The sequence below is a fragment of the Ornithorhynchus anatinus genome, chromosome 1 (genome assembly GCF_004115215.2).
Source record: "Ornithorhynchus anatinus isolate Pmale09 chromosome 1, mOrnAna1.pri.v4, whole genome shotgun sequence".
Taxonomy (NCBI): domain Eukaryota; kingdom Metazoa; phylum Chordata; class Mammalia; order Monotremata; family Ornithorhynchidae; genus Ornithorhynchus; species Ornithorhynchus anatinus.
Window position 1 is genome coordinate 40,917,702 of NC_041728.1, and position 18,346 is coordinate 40,936,047.

General features: G+C 59.8%; 2 protein-coding genes across 2 annotated transcripts in view; both read right to left on the minus strand.

Annotated features, from left to right (window-relative positions):
* Nucleotides 1-254: 254 nt before the first annotated feature.
* ISM2 (isthmin 2) lies at nt 255-10,068 on the minus strand. The gene is made up of 6 exons (XM_029062735.2): nt 9,818-10,068; nt 3,990-4,226; nt 3,211-3,580; nt 2,869-3,009; nt 2,504-2,584; nt 255-2,067 (listed from the first exon to the last, which is right to left on the minus strand). Exons 1-6 carry the CDS (start codon nt 10,004-10,006, stop codon nt 1,550-1,552), a joined length of 1,536 nt encoding a protein of 511 aa, XP_028918568.1. The 5' UTR covers nt 10,007-10,068; the 3' UTR covers nt 255-1,549.
* Nucleotides 10,069-12,621: 2,553 nt separating this feature from the next.
* The window catches only part of SPTLC2 (serine palmitoyltransferase long chain base subunit 2), a 124,245-nt gene continuing 118,520 nt past the window's right edge, over nt 12,622-18,346 (minus strand). Inside the window, exon 12 of the mRNA XM_029059031.1 lies at nt 12,622-17,414. Within this exon, the coding sequence (XP_028914864.1) occupies nt 17,295-17,414 (120 nt within the window). The 3' untranslated portion in view covers nt 12,622-17,294. The remainder of the gene's footprint in view (nt 17,415-18,346) is intronic.

An 18,346-nucleotide genomic window follows, 5' to 3' on the forward strand; every position in this document is an offset into this window, starting at 1 on the left:
AGAGGATTTACCCAAGGTCACCCAGCAGGCAGAAAGGCAGAGCTGAAGTGAGCACTCAGGTCCTAACTGCCAGCGGGCCTGCGGCTTTCCCTTAGGGCACCCGGCTTCCCGGTAACTGTAGCCTACTCTCCCTCTGTGTTTAGTACAGGTCCTAAGTGCTCGTCCTGCCCGCCTCCATCCCGGCCGGGCCGGGGCCTCGCCGGCCCAGGCCCGGTGCTGCAGGAGGCGCTGTTGACTCACGGCTAGGGCCAGCAGCCATTTCAAATAAAGTGCTTTATTGCAGAGGAGCCCGAAGGAGGCCCCCGGCTTTAGGAGAGTCAAACCGACCCCTTTTCCCTACCCCAGCCTCCACCCCACTGCCCGCCGTGGCACCTGGGATTCAAGACAGGCTGGGCGGTGGGGAAACGCCCAGCCCGGAAGCGGGGAAGGGCACAGAATCCACCCAGCGCTGCCCCGGCTCCCTCCTACCCAGCCCCCTGCCTGGATCTTCCCCGGCCTCCAAAACGGGACCTGGGAAGGATGGGGTGGGGAGGGCACCTCCTGGTTCTGCTCCCTCCCCACGGCAGGTGAGGCTGCTTTGCCGCTTCCTCTCCCTTCCTCTGGCCCAGCTCACCCCTACTCCTCGTAGCGGATGCTGGCGTAACGGCTCTGCCCCCCCCCCCCCCGGGTGGGCTTGGGGGCATCGGCCCCACCCCTCCCTCTCTGGCTGCCACCCCTGCTGCAGCCACCCCGGCTCCGGGTCAGTCGGTGCCCTGGCTCTGGGCCAGGCCCGGCCTAGGTCCGAGCTGCTTGGCCAGAAAGGGTAAGGGAGGGGCCGGGGAGACGCCGCGCCCGAGCCCTGGCGGGAGCCACCCTCAGGGGCCGGAGCGGGGGGTGTGCCACCTGGCGTGCAGAACACCTCAGCCAGCAACCGAGGACGGAGAGGGGAAGCCATCCTCCCGTGACTCGACGGAGACAGGATCCCGGGGTGGTCTCGCCTGCCAGAGTCAGAACCCGACAGTCCCATTCCCCCATCCACCTAGCCAGAGTCCTACCGATACCGAGACTGGACCTGAGAAAACCCCAAAAAAGGCTCCAGCTTCTGGCCAGGCTGGGTCCCCTCACTCCGCCTGGCCTCCCCCAGGTCTCGGACAGCCCTGCGGCGGCACCGGAGAGGCTAGGGCGGCTGTTGTGGCTCCTCCTGGCCTTCCGGGGGCTTCAGGAGCCCCTCCCTCCACCCCAGGCCGACCCACCGCACCCCTGGGGCTCTGCTCTTCCTCTCCCAGCCGAGCAAGGCGATGGACGGACAGACTGACAGGAGGAGGCGCCCGGCTCCCGTCGGTCTGGGAGCCCAGCCGGCAGGGTGGCCTGCAAAATGGCCCAGAAAGTCATCTCCGGGGAGTCTGGGGAACACCTAGGGTTGGAGCCCCCAGGAGGGCTCACCCCGGGCCCCACACCACCCGGGGCTGGGGGTCACACCAGGGGGGAGGGTCAGGGGCCACCCCGGGACCTGGGACGAAGAGAGCCGAGCCCCACCCCGCCCCACCCTCCACCCTTCCCTCCCCGCAGGCTAGTATTCCTTGGCCTCCCGCAGCTGCGCCCGGTACTCGTCCTCTGGGGGGTTGTCGGCACAGGCGCGGCCGTTGTTGGGGGGCCGCGTGGCGTGGTAGCGGCTCCAGTCGCCCTTGCAGAGGATCCAGGGCAACGTGTCCACCTTGAAGTGCAGCTCGGGGGAGAAGTCGGTGCTGACCAGGTCCGGGGCGCCGGCGCCCTTGCCGCGGGTCAGGAGGCGCGTGCCCTCGTCGTAGCAGCAGTGCTGGGAGGCCAGGGTGCTGCTGTCCAGCGAGAGCAGGGAGCGCAGGCAGAAGCGGGCCGTGGGCTGGTACACGTCCAGACGCTCCTTGGGCCCGCTGGCGTCCCTCCAGCGGAAGCTGCGGCCGCGCCGCTCGTCCGGCAGGCTGACGGCGCTGTACCCGGCCTCCGGCGGGTAGGCGCAGGGGCAGCTGGGCAGGTCCGCAAGCACCTTGCTCAGGTACTTGGCCAGGAAGTCGCTCTTGCAGTTGAGCCATTTGTCGCAGCTGTCCGCGTCTGAGAGGGGACAGGGAGGGGGCAGCGGGGAGACGGGCCGGGGTGAGGGGGCGGCCCCGGCCCGGCCGCCGCCCGCTCGCCCTCCATGCCCCCCGCCTGGCGTCCCCCGGGGCACGGGGGGACGGGTGGGGGCGGCCTGCACTTACCTGCGGTGGAGCCCCCTTCCTCTGCACCTCCGCACACAGGCCCTGGGGGGTGGGGATGGGTAGGGGAGGAGGGACTGACACTTCCTGCCCCCCGGGAGAGCCCCAGGCCCAGGAAGGAGAGAGGAGGCCTAGTGGACCACGAGTCAGGAGCCTCGGGCCCAGATCCCAACTCTGCCCCCAGCTGCTGGGTGAGCCGGGACAGATCGCTCCGGTTCTCGGGGCCTCCGCTTCCGCCCGCTCCGGGCCGCTAAGCACCCCCACACCGGGGTGGGGGCCTGAACCCCGCTGACCTGAGCTGAGCATCCTGGTGGCGTTGTGGGCCTCAGGGGGCAGCACCTCCTCGCCTGCGAAGCCCATCTCGCCTTCCGTCCCTTCAGGGAAGACAGACCACAGCCTGTTGAGGGCAGTCCCGGAGGGGACCGCCACCCCGCCACACCCCCGGCCCCAACTTTGGGGCTCAGATGGCTTCCCTGGCCCCCAGCAGGGTTAGCTGTGGGCAGCTGAACCGGGAGGTACGGGGACCAAGAAGAAGAACCCGGTGAACGGTAGGAAGCCGCGGTCCCTTGCGAGCCCCCAGGCTAGTGGGGAGGGAGAAAGTGGGGACGGGAAGAGGGAGGAGGATAAGGCGCGAAGGGCAGGGTGGTGGATCTCTCACCGGGGCAGCGGGGCAGGTCGCACACGCGTGACTCGGTGGCGGTGCAGGCGTAGCCACAGGAGCGGGCTCTCCTTTGGGTGCCGCTGCTGCACGTGCCGCTGCAGGGGGACCAAGGGCTCCATTCTTCTTCTGCCTCGTAGTCTGGGAGTGGGGGTGGGAGGGCGGCAAGAAGACAGCATCACGTGAGAAGCCCCCCCCCCCCCCGCCCCTCTCACCCCGGGCCCCCCATGGTCCCCTGGTTGCCGAAAGCCCCATGCCCCCTGCCAGGCTCCGGTCACCTCCGGGCCCTGAGGGGGTCCCTCTGACCCCCCGGCAGCCAGCCCCTGGGGAATGGGCACCCACCGTAGTTATATTTTTCCTTCAAGACCCAGTTCTTGGGCGATGGCCATCTCTGCTCCCAGTTGCCTCCTACTCCACTCAATACAGACTCCTCTTCGTCTTCCTCCTCCTTCTCCTCCTCCGCTTCCTCCTCTTCCTCTTCCTCCTCCTCGTATTCGCCAGGGTAGTCTTCCTCTTCTTCCTCCTTGGGGGGCTTCTCCAGGGGCTCCCCCCCTTCACCCTCCCCTCCTTCTGTGTACCCCCAGAAAAGGGGCCAGAAGAGTTCTTTGTGGGGCAGCCAGTCGGGGGCGCCGCGAGACCAGGGGTTGCTCGGCTCTGCCAGCAAGTCCATCTCCATCTCGGCCTGGGGGTCGTCCACCACCTCGATGGTCACCTGCCAGAGGAGGGGAGGGCAGTAAGGGGCAGCTGGGGAGCTGCCCCCTCCGCCTGTCTGCCTGGTCCATTGGGGCCAAGAGACATAGAAAAGCGGTGTGGTCTAGTGGAGAGAGCCCACACTCTCCTCTCTGCTCCGTACTCCTCCTCCCGGCTCCCTCCCTCCACCACTCCTTCATTCATTCGATATATACTGAACGCTTACTGTGTGCAGAGCACTGTACTGAGCGCTTGGAAAGTACAATTGGGCGAAAAAGGGAGTCAGTCCCTGCCCACACCACCGGCCTCAAGTGGGGCGCCGTTGGCCTGGCCATGCGGGGGCCAGGCCGACGCCATGGGCGGCCACAGACCCCAAGCATGAGGCGGGGCGGGACGGTGTGCCCCTCCCCGACCCGGCTCCCCGTTCTCACCTGGATGTTGGGGTTCTGGGCACTGAGGTCGACGTCTGCCAGGCCCGGGAGGCTCTGCAGCCCCAGTAGGAAGGGGGCCCCCGCCTCGGGGCCACCGGGCCCGCCGTCCTCCCTGGGGACCGGCGGGGCCGAGGTGCTTCGGTGCCTGGGTCGGCGGGGCCCGGACCGGTCCCCTCCCGGGGCGGACGTGGGCACGGCCTCCTCCTGGGCAGGGCCGGGCATGGGAGACAGGGAGAGCTGGAAGAGAGGGTGGTCGGGGTCAGTAGGGGCTGGGAGTCAGGCCCAGGCCCCAGCCCGGCAGCAGGCGGATCAGATCGGGGCCTCCTGCGGCTTCCTTCCTCCACTCCCCTCTCCAGGGGGCGGAGGGGCAGGCGGGCAGGGGCTCTGCTCCGACCACCTGGCCACCCCACGAGGTGTGTGCTTGCACCACGAGGAGGCCTCGCAACCCCCGACGACAGCCCTCAGAAGACCAGCTCCTGGGCCTCCCGGTCCCCCGGGGCCCCAACCCCGCCCTCTCCTCTCTCCTCCCTGCTGCCCTGCTCCTCTTGCCCATGCCGGGCACACACCCTGCATCTCTCTTTCCCCTCCTGCCCCACCTTCCCATCCCCTTTCTCCATCCTTAGCTTCATTCCTTGCAGCTGGAAACCCATCTGCCACCCTCACCAGTCCCTCCACCGTTCACGCCCACCTCCCCCCAGCCCACGGCGGGTCCAGGCTCGGCCCTGCCAAAAGTAGCCTGGTGGCGCTTGCCCTCCCAGGAATGTCTTCTGTTCCGCGGCTCCTCCTCCTGCCCCCTGTGGGGCCAGGTGGAGCAGAAGCCGTTTCCATGGGCGGCATCGAGGCGAGGGCCCATTTTCCCGCTGCTCGGAGAGCTCCTGGACCAGCTCGCCTCTGGGCCGCGAACCGGAGAGTCCGGATGGAAGACCAGAGTCCATGGCGGAGTGGCGGACAGAGAAGCGCCTTAACCCAAAGGAGACGCCTCGTCCCCGCCCTCGTCCCCGACACCCAGGCTCGGCCCTTCGCCACACGGGCCCCGCCACAGGCCGGCGCCGGTAGGGAAGTCTGGCCCCGAGCCCCTCTCCCCCTCATCTTGGTCATGCCCGAGGATGGCTGGAAGCAGATTTTTTTTGTCTTTAAAGTCAAGGAAGGCCCCCACGATCCCCAGCCTCACTTCTCTGTTCCCCTCCACCAACCCTGGCTGAGTGCTGGCAGCAGCCGGGAGGGTCTGGGTGCCTGGGGATGGCCATGTGGAGGGCATGGGGCCCCGCCCCGAGGCCTGGCAGCCTGATGGGGGTTGGCGATGATCGTGGGGCTGGTCTCTTCCCTTCTAGCCCTGGGCAAGAGGGAGAGAGAGAAAGAATGAGGGTGTGGGTGTGTACGTAGGGTGTCACCCTGAGCACAGGGGAGGACTGGAAAGCAGAGGGGCCTTCAGACCCCTTTGGCTCTCACGGCCACGGTGAACAGAAGGCAACTGGTGCCCCCGGTGCCCCGGCCCAGCAGCCGCAGGTCCCCGGCAGGTTGGGTGGGGAGCAGAGGAAGCTGCCGGCGCAGGGACACACCTCGCTCCCCTCGGCTCCGGCTCCGCTCACACCCGTCCTCGAGGCCTGCCTGGAGTCGCCCTTCTTGGGTCAACGCATCTGCTGCAGCCCAAGCTCTGGGAAACCCAAATTCTGGAACACAGTGGCATTCCCTGCAGCTGCGTGTACACATGAGCATACACACGTAGAGTCAAACAGGCGTGCTCACACCCATGTCCACTCCCTTGCATGCACATTTTTCAATATTCTTAGTGACTTTGAAAAATGAGCATAACCTCCCCTGTCTGCACACATGCGCCCATGCGCACACCCGCCCCATACCCAGACCACTTTCAAGGCACGCGCTTACCCACATAAGACACACACACTAATCCATGGGCTGGGGCTGCGGTGCACGCATGCCCACGCCCCGACCTCCAGCACCCTCCAATGTCCCGGCTGGTATTCCCGCCCATTCGGGCTCACTGCCCGGCCCAGTTGACACAGCTGAGCTGCAGCGGCCGACTGGTCAGCCCATAACAACTTGTCCCTCCCAACGACTCTGCAAGAACCACGGACCCGCTCCAGCTAACGAGAGCCGCTGGCCCCGGTTGGGGAGCCCACTCAGGCCTGGACCCCCACCTAGGCCGACCCGGCCCCTGGCGCTCTCACCCCCCCGAGGGCTGTCATCCGGACACGACACCAGTGCAGGGACGCTGGGAGGAAGATGGCCCCAGATCCCCCTCGGGGCTGCCGGGGTGAAAAACGAGGCCCCTGGGGATGTTAACCTGAGCCCCGGGTGGTCGGGGCCCTCCCGCAGGGCTGACCTACTCCGCTGTCCACAGCAGGCCCACGGCACCCCCCACCCTCCCCAGCAGACACACACCTGGGGACCCAGGCTTGGTATTGGCTCACAGTGGGCTCTGCCTCCCTTCCCCCCATCCCCCCGGCCCCTAGCGTTAACCTGTGGGGTGCTGCCTGGAGAAGGGGAGGGAGATGGGAGGAGCGGGAGGGGTGGGGGGTGCAGGAGGAGCCCTCGGACTCTGCCCCTCATCCCCTGTAGCCTCGAGGACGGAGGCTGGGTTCGATGATACACCCTGCCCCTCGGGTCAGCTGCCTCTTCTGTAATAACGGGAAGGAAATACGTGCTGTTCGTCCCTCAGCAGTAGATCGTGGGCCCCACGTGGCCCCGAGACTGTCTCTCATCTCATTATCTCGAATTGACTTCAGAGTTGAGCACAGCACTGAGCACAAAGAACTTAAACGCTACCATCATCCCGATTCTGATTCCTTGTTCTAGGAGCCGGCCGGCCGAGCCCCCTCCCAGCTCCTGCTGTCTGCACAACCCCACCAGGGGTGGGAGTCCGGGAAGAGGAGAGGAGAACGGGGTGGCTATTGGATCAACGCTCCTGGGGAGTGGAGAGGGGAGTGTTTTAAGGGAGGAGAGGATATATCTGTTTGCACCTCAGAAACACCCGCCCTCAGCCCCTGGGAGCTCAACAGCAGCGGACTTCAGGGCAAAGGCTCACGGGTCATGGGACGCAGGTCACGGGTCACGGGTCACGTCAAGCCCGCCTCCCCCAGAGGACGCTAATCCTGGGGGATCGAGGCATCCCGGCCCCTTTGACCTCACTGGCTACCCTGGTGGAATCGGGTGGTATCAGTCAGAAGTCATAAGCGCTTAGTACAGTGTTCTGCACAGTAAGCCCTCAATAAATACGATCAAATTGAATCGAATCTCATCCCATCCCCTGACCCCAGGCCGGTCTCATCCCAACTCTCCGGGGCCGACAGCTGCCCAGCTTCTCTCTCTCTCTCTCACAAGACACCCTTCGGGGAGGGCCGTCTTAAGAGTGTCAGCGTCAGTGTCGGCTCTTCCTCTCGTGTGACCCCGATCTCTCTGGGTGCGGCAGGAGCCCCATTTTCCGGCTATATCCTCTGGGGAGGCGGGGCCGGGCAGGCTCCTCTAGAAAACGGCCCTTCCTCGAAGAGATGCGGTGTTCCCCGGTCCTCACGCTTCAGTTCCCCCACTAGTTCCCCTTCTCGCATCCTCCTCCCTCGTCAGGTGTAGACGCTGCCCCTGCTCCCCGGGGTGGCTCGGGGCAGACCGGGTGGGAGCTGCCCTATGCCTCCGTCGCCCCCCAAAACAGCAGAAGGGGGTGGGAAGGATGGCTGGCCTGGGTCGGGTCTCCTGACCAGAAAAGGAGGGGATGAGGGAAGGAGACCCCTGTGAAGACATCTGGTCCCCAGTCTATCTTGCTTGGGCTGAGCGCTGTACTCCTCTTTACTTCCTGACCAAGTCCTCTAGCAGAGAGCCTGGGTCTGTAATAGGGATTACAGTAAACAACAACAACAATAATAATAACGGTATTTGTTAAGCTTTTGCTTTGTGCTAACCACTAGGGTGCAGAGAAGATAATCAGATCAGACACGGTCCCTGTCCAAATAATAATGTTGGTATTTGTTAAGCGCTTACTATGTGCAGAGCACTGTTCTAAGCGCTGGGGTAGATACAGGGTAATCGGGTTGTCCCACGTGAGGCTCACAGTTAATCCCCATTTTACAGATGAGGTAACTGAGGCACAGAGAAGTTAAGTGACTTGCCCACAGTCACACAGCTGACAAGTGTCAGAGCAGGGATGAAGCTCACAGTCCAAAGGGAAGAAATAAACCCTCACTTTATAGATGAGGAAACTGAAGCACAGAGAAGTGAGCTGCCCAAGGTCTCGCAGCGGTGAAGTGGGGGGAACCAGAATTAGAACCCAGACCTCCCGACTTTGAGTTCATTAGGCTCAGGCAGGAAGGGCCCCCCAACCCTCCATGATTTAGCTGCTTCCTAACCCAGTTTACCCTTCCTCGCCCCTACCCGGGACACATGGCCAAAACGCTAACCTGAACCTCCCGGCCCCGGCCGGCTCCCTCCCCTCTGGCCGACCCCCGACCCCCAGCACCTTTGCCTCTCTAGCATTCTTGGCCTCGGCTTCAGAGAAGGGCCATTCAGCCAGTTTACCCGGGTGGACGAGGGTCGTCCTGGGCGGCCACCGGCCCCCCGCCCCTCACCCCATCGCCCAACAGGCGGCCATAGGGGGTGGGCGCGAGGGTGTTGGTTGGTTGGTTGTTGGGGGTGGGGGACCGGTGACCCCATGAGGACCACTGGGAGTGGGAGGGTGCACAGAGAGGAAAGAAGTATCTCTGGGTGAACGCTCTTTAGCACCGCATTGAGATAGATTCCTGAAAGAAGATTCAACTCTCTATTGGACACCCATGCTCACATTCGATTCTGACATCTCTCAAGTCCTCCGGGTTTCTCCTTCACCACTGGAAAGGGGAGAGGGCAGAGTTGGAGGGGTGGTGGGGGACGGGGATGGGGATGAGCCGCTGATTCCCCTCCACCTCCCTTCTGGCGCCGGCCTCCCCCCGCCCCCCGTTTCCAACGGTCAAACCCCAACCTCCTGGGATGATCCGGAGACCCCAGAGGACCCCGGACTTTGGCTTAAACCAGCCGAAACCCCTTCCTCCGATCCTTGGGCTTCAGCCCGGTCGGGCGACAACGGCCACCCTGCTTCCTGCCACCTGCCCCTCTCTCTCCCTTGGTTGGACTCCCTTGAGTGTACCCTTGGCTACCTTAGGGGCCTGGTCTTGGGCCCGATCTCCCAGTGGGTTCCTAAGGATGAGGACTGAGCTCTGAAGCGAGGGAGAGGAAGAGGGAGGGAGCGAGTGGAAGAGAAGGAGGGAGATGGAGCGAGAGGGAGGAAGGGAGGAGGGGAGAGGGAGAGAGAGAAGGGGAGAAAGGGAGAGGGAGTTAGACCTCTGTCCCGACATACACACACACAGCCCGGCTCTGCCACCTGTCAGCTGTGTGACTGTGGACAAGTCACTTAACTTCTCGTGCATCAGTTCCCTCGTCTGTAAAATGGGGATTAACTGTGAGCCTCACGTGGGCCAACCTGATTACCCCGTCTCTCCCCCAGCGCTTAGAACAGTGCTCTGCATATAGGAAGCGCTTAACAAATACCAACATTATTATTATATATATACACACACACTTTCATCCATCTTAAACTATATATATAAACTGTATATATATATATATGTATATATGTACATATTTGTAGTTTCTCTCACCCCCTCGCTGCTCGAAGAGGTGCAGGTGCTGGGCGTCGGCGGGGCCGAGTCTGCTACCCCCGAGCCCGCAGCACCCCCAGAGACCCGCAGAGACCCGGAGGCAAAGACAGAGACCCAGAGAAAACAGAGACAAAGAGACAGAGAGAGAGCGAGCCGGCTCGGTGCTCACCCTCCCCCGGTCCTGACCTGGTGTCGGGGATGGTGAGGCTGCGGTCCGGGTCCGGGTCCGGGTCCGGGTCCGGGCCCGGGGAGCGCCCTGGCGGCGGCCGGGACCAGCAGCGCCGGGACCAGCACCAACAGCAGCGCCGGCGGCCGGAGCGGGAACCGGAGCGGGAACCGGAGCGGGAACCGGCCTCCGCCGGGAAGCCGCCGCATCCTCCCCGCCAACCGGGGTGTCCCCCAGCCGGCCCGCCAAGCGGGGGCGCGGGAGCACGAGCAGGAGGAGCAGGAGGAGCGGGAGGAGGAGCAGGAGGAGGGGCAGGAGCACCAGCAGGGGAACCAGCAGGGGAACCAGCAGGAAGGGGGGGCACGAGCAGGAGGAGGAGGGGCAGGAGGAGGAGCACGAGCAGGAGGAGGGGCAGCAGGAGGAGGAGGAAGAGCAGGTGGAGGAGCGGGACGAGGACGAGGAAGAGGACCAAGAGCAGGAGGAGGAGAAGAAGGAGCAGGAGGAGGAAGAGGAGCAAGAGCAGGAGGAGGAGGAGCAGGAGAAGGAGCAGGAGGAGGAAGAGGAGCAAGAGCAGGAAGAGGAGCAGGACCAGGAAGAGGAGCAAGAGCAGGAGGAGGAGCAGGAGGAGGAAGAGGAGCAAGAGCAGGAAAAGAAGGAGCAGGAAGAGGAGCAAGAGCAGGAGGAGCAGGAGGAGGAGGAGGAGCAGGAGAAGAAGGAGCAGGGGGAGGAAGAGGAGCAAGAGCAGGAGGAGGAGGAGCAGGACCAGGTGCAGGAAGAGGAGCAGGAGGAGGAACCCAAGGCCGGGCGGGGGGCGGGCCCAGGGGTTGCAGGGGGCTGAGCCAGGGCGGGGCTCGGCTCGCTGGAATAATAATAATAAGGACGGTATTTGTTGAGCGCTCACTATGTGCCAAGCACTGGGGGGGGAATACAAGGTCATCAGCTTGTCCCCCGTGGAGTTCACGGTCTTCATCCCCATTGGACAGATGAGCTCACTGAGGCCTAGAGAAGTGAAGTGACTTGCTCAAAGTCACCCAGCTGACAGGTGGCGGGGCCGGGATTAATATTGGTATTTGTTAAACGCTTACTATGGGCAGAGCACTGTTCTAAGCACTGGGGGACATACAGGGTAATCAGGTTGTCCCATGTGAGGCTCACAGTCTTAATCCCCATTTCACAGATGAGGTAACTGAGGCACAGAGAAGTTAAGTGACTTGCCCAAGGTCACAGAGCTGACAAGTGGCGGAGCAAGATTCGAACCCATGATCTTTGACTCCCAAGCCCGTGCTCTTTCCACTGAGCCACGCTGCTTCTCCGAACCACGCGGGGGCAGGAGAGCGCGGGGGCGCCGTCCCTGCAGGTCCAGGTGATGGACAAGGTGATGTGGGGGGAGGCCACGTGGGAAGGAGAGCCCGGCACTTAGCTCGTCCCCGGTTTGCCTGTGGCAGCCCAGCCCGGCAGACCAGAGCGGTGAAACGGCTTGCCTGGGGTCACACGGTGCCCAAGTGGCTGAGCCGGGATGAGAACTCGGGTCCCGGACCACTGCTCTACCCAGTGGGACACACTGCCTCTCACCCCAAACACGGCTGCCACCTGCACGGATTCCCCCACATTTCCTCTGGATCTTTGAGAATGATGATAATAATAATAATAATGATATTTGTGAAGTGCTTACTGTGTGCCAAGCAGTGTTCTAAGATGGGGTAGATGCAAGATAATCAGGTTGTCCCTCGTGGGGCTCATGGTCTTCGTCTCCATGTGACAGATGAGGGCACTGAGGCACAGAGAACTGAAGTGACTTGCCCAAATTCACACAGCTGACAAGTGGTGGAACCGGTATTAGAACCCACGACCTCTGACTCCCAAGTCCAGGCTCTTTCCACTGAGCCATGCTGGTTCCTTGACCAGACCAGGCACGCCCTACATAGGAAGGGATAATTCTCAGGCATCCCAAGCCTCTCTTCCGTGGTTGACATGTGGCCTTCTCTTCTAAATCCAGTGCACCAACTCCCCTGCCCTTTCCTGGCTCCAGGATAGTCCAAGGGGGTACAGGAAAACCAAACTGGCGTAAAGCGCTAGCGAGGAGCGCCATCCCCCTTCCCCCCGGGGCCCACGCCTGCCCAGCACAACCACGGGAGATGCTTGCCCACATCCGGGCCGAGACCATTACACCTCCTAGCTGACTGGAATCACTCGGCCTGTTATCCCCAACTGAAGCCATTAAACCTGCAGCCCCAGGCACCTAGTTCTCCTTTTCCCGCTCCTGCCCGCTTGGAAGCTTTTGCAGGGAGGAATCATCAAACACTGCTCAACAGTGGATGGGAATCTTGCTCAACATCATCATCATCCTTAACAACTCATCAGTCAGTCAATGATATTGAGTGCCTGTGTGCAGAGCACTTTACTAAGCACTTAGAAGGGTAGAATGTAACAGCGTTGGTAGACAGGTTCCCTGCCCACAGCGAGCTTACAGGAAGGCCTCTTCCTGTTGTTCTAGCTACCAGGAGATAGAGAGACACACAACCAGACACACATCACCCGTTAGGCCAGGTGGGAAGAAATCCCAGCTTTCTACTTACTGTCTTGCCTCCCTAAAGCCAGATGATCAACTGGTCACCCGGGGCCTGGTAGAGGAGGGTTGCGCTGGGCATCTTCAAGGAGGATTAGGGCTTCTGTGTACACAGGGCAATAGGTCTGAGCTCATCACTGGAGGGAGGACCCTGAAGCAAAACATTCAACAGCCCAGCCCCCTGGCGCATGCCAAACAGCTGCCACCCCCCCCCCCCCGCCAACCCCCCATATCACTGCATTGAACACAAAGAGCAGCTGCCGGTTAAAATCCATTGTATTCTTTAGGGTCAGTTTATTATAACTCGTCATACCAAAAAGAATCACAGTTTAAGGCCATTTATAACACGCACTGTACAGTAAACAAAGGCTCGCGGCTCTCCTCCCCACCTCTCTCCCGCTCAGCGGAGGGGGACTGGCTCCCCTCTCCCTTCTTCAAGAGGACGGAGCACAGCCTCCCCACCGAGGGCACGTGGGCTAAGCCCCTTTGATTCCCGACAAAGGACGCTTGCGAGCTGCCGCCGGAGATGCTCAGAAAACACGAGTCGCTGCCGACGACAAGAGGGGGCTCTTCCTTCCGACTGAAGCCCAGGGGCAGGGATCCTCCCGGCCCCCCAGGTGAGCGGGCAGGGATACCGGCCTGCCACAAGAGCAGAACCAAAACCCTGCCCACCCCGGAGAACTGGCACGTCAGCAACTGGGCGGGAGCTACGACTCATGTGAACGAAAGAGTGGGCATGCTGTTCTCTGAAGCGGGGTGCTGGGTTGGTTCGTAGATCACGGCATTGCACTGCACCTTGAGACCTGGAATTTCTTTGATCCAGCTGAAGTGGCTATGTTGGAAGGCTTCTTGGGTTGTGGTGGCCCTGGTCTGTCCCCACCCGATCCAAATCACCTGTGTTGAACGGTCATCGGTCTGTGCTTTGCCAGGAGTGGAAAAAAAAAGTAGGGCGAGTGGACCACGGTATCCATTTCTCTCCATCTTAAACCATTTGCATCAATACAGACGGAGGGGGTGGGTGGGGAGAGGGGGAGAGACAGGCAGAGACAGACAGGCCGAGTCGGAGAGAGGAGGCCGAGACGGAGAACACATGTGGAAAAAGAAAAGGTTCAGGGGATGGGAAGAGAGACTACATAGTCACAACATTAGCAACATAGGGTCTGAAGCTCCTGTCTGTGTTATCCAGAGGTAGAGCAACTGAGAGGGAGCCAGCTGGTACTCACTCTTCTAGATACCTCTTCCCTGCCCTCTTCAGCAAGAACCCCAGCACTGCCGAGGGCAGGATTACCGGGCCCGCCTGAGAATCTCTCCAGGACAGTTTGCTCCCGAGTTGGCTGGAAGAAAACTCCTAGTTAAGGAGGTAGGTGTCCAACGGCCCGCCCTCTCCCTGACCCTCCTTCTTGACTTGAGGAAGGAGGGTGGTGGATCCGGAAGGTGAGTAGTCCCGGACCCAGAGAGCATTCTTTCTCTGCCTGCACGAGCACGTCGAGAAGACACCTGCGTCTCATACGCGGGTGTCTCTCTGGGTCCGAAAGGAGGGCTCAGTGAATGCGCTCACAGACGTTAGGAAGTTTTTAAAGGCTTGGTTAAACAACAAAGCTCTGCCAGGTACAGGCTCCGCTTTCTCGAGACAGATTGTGGGGACGGCTCTTGGCTAGCGCTTGGAATCCTATAGCTCTGCCAGAGATGTGGACTCTTTAAAGAGGTGATTAATACCTTAGGTTTGGGGGAGGGATTTTTTTTTTGGTGGTGGTGGGGGGGTGCGTTTAGTGCACTTTAAATAAAGCAAAAGGTAACTGAAACGGAAAACTTCCTAGAGTTCCTGCTGGCTAAGTGCCCTACATTCCCGGGTGCTGGAATAAGTGTACGAGAAAACTCGGGAAATCTTTTCAAATGAAAATGAGCTGACAGCCAGACCCATCATCTTTTTGCACCTGTCAACCCAGAGTGCTATGCCCCCTCAAACTTGGAATTATACAGTCAGATTTCTGGAAGGGGTTAATTTTGATGTAATCTCAGGTCACAGAGCCTCATAACACGTAGAACAAATTCTGGAAAAAAGTCAAACAGTGACTTAGGGAATGGGGAAGGAAAAAACACTGAAGCCTAGCCTTAGTTCTGAGAAGAGTACTCACAGGGCAATCTTTACCAAAAGCTGGTAGCTAAACAGATGGATAGTCAAACATGCGAATCCCCAAAGATTTCGGTCCCAGAAGGTATTCGATAAACCTCAGGAGGCCAACTCGCTCCCATCGATTTACCTTAAACAAGGTCACATTGTGCTTCGTTAAAAAGGAAAGACACTCGGTTCTCTCTCCAGTCTATACCGAAATTACACTTCAGTGATCAGCAACAGATTCCAATGTAAAATGCTCTTTTCCACATCAAATTAAAAGTGGCTGGGGTCCTGGCCGGCTCGGAAGGTAGACCTGCTCCTTCATTTTTTCCCTCTAGCCATATGGTAAATGTGATAAAAAGACTGGCCGTGACATTCACTTTAACTGGCCGAGATTTCATGTGCCCACGGTTAAAAAACTCCCACAAAAAACGTCCCCAAAACCGGCGGCGTGGTGGAGGGGAGAAGGTCTGCCTGACTGATTTAAAGATCTACAAGTGGGGGGTCTTGATCAGGGACCTTGCCCCACCTCGAGGGCGCGCCGGAGGCTGCAGTCTGGGGGGTTCCCGATGCTGGCGCCACGAGCGGCCTCAGGCACGCCGAAAGACCCAGCCCTGCTCAGCTCAGTTTCCAGAGAAGGTCCACCTCCCGGCCCCCTCGGCCCCAACTCTCTATTTCCCTTGAGCGGGGAAGGCCACAGCAGCCTCTGCCCCTTCTCTCACCCTGACTGTCCTCAAAGGAAGACGGAACATTCTGGACACCTTCCAGGGTTTTGCAGTTTTGAGACACCGTGCTGGGCCAAGGTGATTAACATTTAAGGGTGCCAAAACAGAGGCCAACTAAATCTGCCCAACGTTAGCACTTCTTGTGCCTTTTGCTCCCAAATACATCTGAACACGAGTGCATGTGCGGAACTACACACAACAGGCGCGCGCGCACACAACACACAAAGAGCGCAGCAGCAGCTCACAAGCTGGGTGGATTTGGGATAGAGAAGCTCTCTGCCAGCAGCCCGGGGGATGGGTTCAAACACAAAGGACGAGCTCAGACACTCTCTTGCCTACCCTTCCCAGTCCTTCTCCACGAAATTCCGGAAGGCCAGCTAACTTTGGGTGCGATAAAAAGCCAAGAGCTATTCTCAGCTAAGCTTTGGTTTGCAGAAGACGCCGGCATGTGGCTTGGGCTCATTCAGTGGATGGAGACCCATTTGGGAGTGAAGCTGGGGAGTTATGGGGGTGTGTGGGGGTGGGGGGATGAGGACATTCAGTGCTTCACCAAAAAACAAAACAAAAAAAGCAGAAAGTGAGGGATGCCCAAATCAGAGAGGTGCCAGGAAGCTCAGCAATGCCCTTTTTCACTTAGCAGTCTCAAAGCCTTAAGCAGCCTGTCTTCACTTCCATGTGCTAGGTGTTTCAGTGTAAAACAACAGGAGAGCCGGTGACACAAGGCCAGGGGTTTCTGACGGGGGGGGGGGGTAATGGAGGAGGCTCCTTTACCCACATTTTATACGGCCACTCTGCCCCCCCGGTCTTAGCTGGGAACCATTTCCTTGCAGCAGCCGCAGCTAGAGTTTTGATCTTTAGAAAGTAACAAGAAGGTCAGGCCCCAAGGAATCTGCCAAAGATACTTGTTAACAGTCAACAGACAGGACTAAGGAGTCCTTTTCCAATTCCTCTTGGCGGAATTCCCCGTCTTCAACAAAACATCTCCGTCCCCTCTGTCAATCCCCATCACTGAACCAGGAGCCTCAAGACAAAAAGTAATGAGAAACCAAACTCATCTCTTCACGTGCAGGAAGTGATGGTGACCCAAACTTCACCTTCCCTCAGAGAGGGCTGACCGGAGCAGCGGATCAGTAGGGAGGGTGAGCCTTGGGAGTTCATCAAATATTCCACCACCTCAACAGGAAAAGTCCACCCGGTTTGGACAGTCCCCTCAGCTTGTAAGCATCATGAGGAAATGCTCGACCGAGAAGGAAGACGATATTCGGCGGCAGAGTGGACCTGGAAAAGACTCCAAGTCTCAAGGAGGCCCCGGATTTAAGCCTGGGAGAGTTACCCCGGTAGCCCCGTCGGCATTAGGCCGTCTTTTGGGGGCTTTTCTTTGTTTTGGTTTTTTTTTTAAATTAAAAAGCTAAGTGAGAACCTTTAAGCTTAAATAAGAGTGAAAGAAAGAGCGCTTTGGTTGATTACCTGCCCAGTTAAAGAAATGTGTTAAAATGATCAGCCCCCTGCCAGGCCTGGAGAAGTGGGAGGCGATCGATTCCGGAGTGGGAGCCCAGGGAGGCAGCTGCCACGCCAGGCCACCCTCGCCGAGAGAGTGCCGCTTCCTGCCTCCGGGCCTGGAAGGGCCGTCTGGGGCCCGGGGAGGGTAGGCAGAGAGACAGAGCTGTGGGGGTAGGGGAACTGGAGGGTTAGCCAGAGGCAGTTTAGGATGAGCGTAATTTCACCGAGACAATAGTTATAAAATTAAAAAAAAGTTTTTTAAAAAGCAAAAAAAAAAAAAAAGCGGGGGGTTGCAGTGGGGGGAATGGGATGGGGGAGAACCACAAACGCAAGTCAACTCTTTTTAAAAGGTGAGCTGCGCCAAAGGAAGGATGCGAAGCCGTTCTTGCTATTTACAGAATGCCGTTTTCGGGCAGATGTGGCTCACTTTGGGATCGAGAGGAAATGTCTTTTCGCAAAGCAGCCATGGAAAGATGGATTTCCGAACTGGGCCAGCCGGGAAAGGCCGCCCGCTGTCCTCAGTGAGGGAGGGTGGGAGGGAGAGCGGGAGGGAGGGAGCCCTCTGCCCTGCCAAAGGGCACCAACAGGGCTCAGTCTTCGGTCTCTTCATACGTCGTCTCGTCAAAGGGCCGGTCCAGCAGAGGCACCATCCGGTGACGGGAATACTTGAGCTGCAGCAAGTCCCCAACTTCATCTATTTCCTTCAAAGCCTGAGGAGAGGGTGGAGAGAGAGGAGAGAGATGGAAGTCGCTCCCTGTCAGCAGGAGGCTGCCCGCGTGTCTCTGCTGCCCGACTTGTCTGACACAGACAGTGGGGCCCACTGGTGGGACCTGGATCACTCTCAACTTTACACAGTACCGAGCACGCTGAAAATACTCAGCCTGTACAGGACCGAGAGTTTTCTGTAGGCTGCTGAACAGCGTTGAACATCGCCGACCGCTTGTCGGAATTAGGTTTACTGACTCCTGCCGTTTCCTCTTGATTTTGAGTCGTTCTCCCTTTTCCTTTTGCCTCACGCCCACACTGCCCTCGGGTTCTCTGACCACCAGTTATGCTCCCGATGGCATCTCCTGGTTCGTCTTCCTCACCCCCTCAAGGGCCACGCCAGGGAAAGGACGGTCTTCCTCCTCACTGCACTTAACCAAGGGGTTGGTGGAGAGGACGTAGCCAGTGGACAATTTCTCCTTCGATCCAGGGTATCGATTGAGCGCTTACCATGTGCCGAGCACGGAATTCTCACACGCTCTTAATTGAAGCTGGAGGAAAGGGGAAATAATGTGGGAGCTCTCCCCTCTTTCCACTCCCACCCAACTCCCTAGGGCAACTGGATCCTGGCGAGGATGGGGTACAAAGACCCAGGACACATATTTTAAAGCGACAGACAGCCCCGCTCCGTCTGAGGCGGATACGTAAGGCGGGGAATGCGAAGCCCCTGACCCCCTTCGTGGAAGCAGCACCCTTCGAGGGCTTACGCACGGGGACTCTCTTCGACAGTTCCCCCCTTCCAACTATCTTAGCGACCTCAAGATATGGGATAAAGAAATTAATGGAGTTCACAAAGATCACTGACATTTTTGCCCATGCCGAATAAATGACGATGGAGGTATCTTGTTTTTAAAATACACAAGCTCTCAGGCTCCTT

Excerpts from the sequence above, each read along its gene's own strand:
- ISM2 (XM_029062735.2), bottom strand. The coding sequence starts at position 10,006 with ATGCGGCGGCTTCCCGGCGGAGGCCGGTTCCCGCTCCGGTTCCCGCTC. Across the intron at positions 4,227-9,817 it reads CTCACCATCCCCGACACCAG|CTCTCCCTGTCTCCCATGCC; the intron begins GTCAGGACCGGG and ends CCTCTCTTCCAG. Across the intron at positions 3,581-3,989 it reads CCCAGAACCCCAACATCCAG|GTGACCATCGAGGTGGTGGA; the intron begins GTGAGAACGGGG and ends CTCCTCTGGCAG.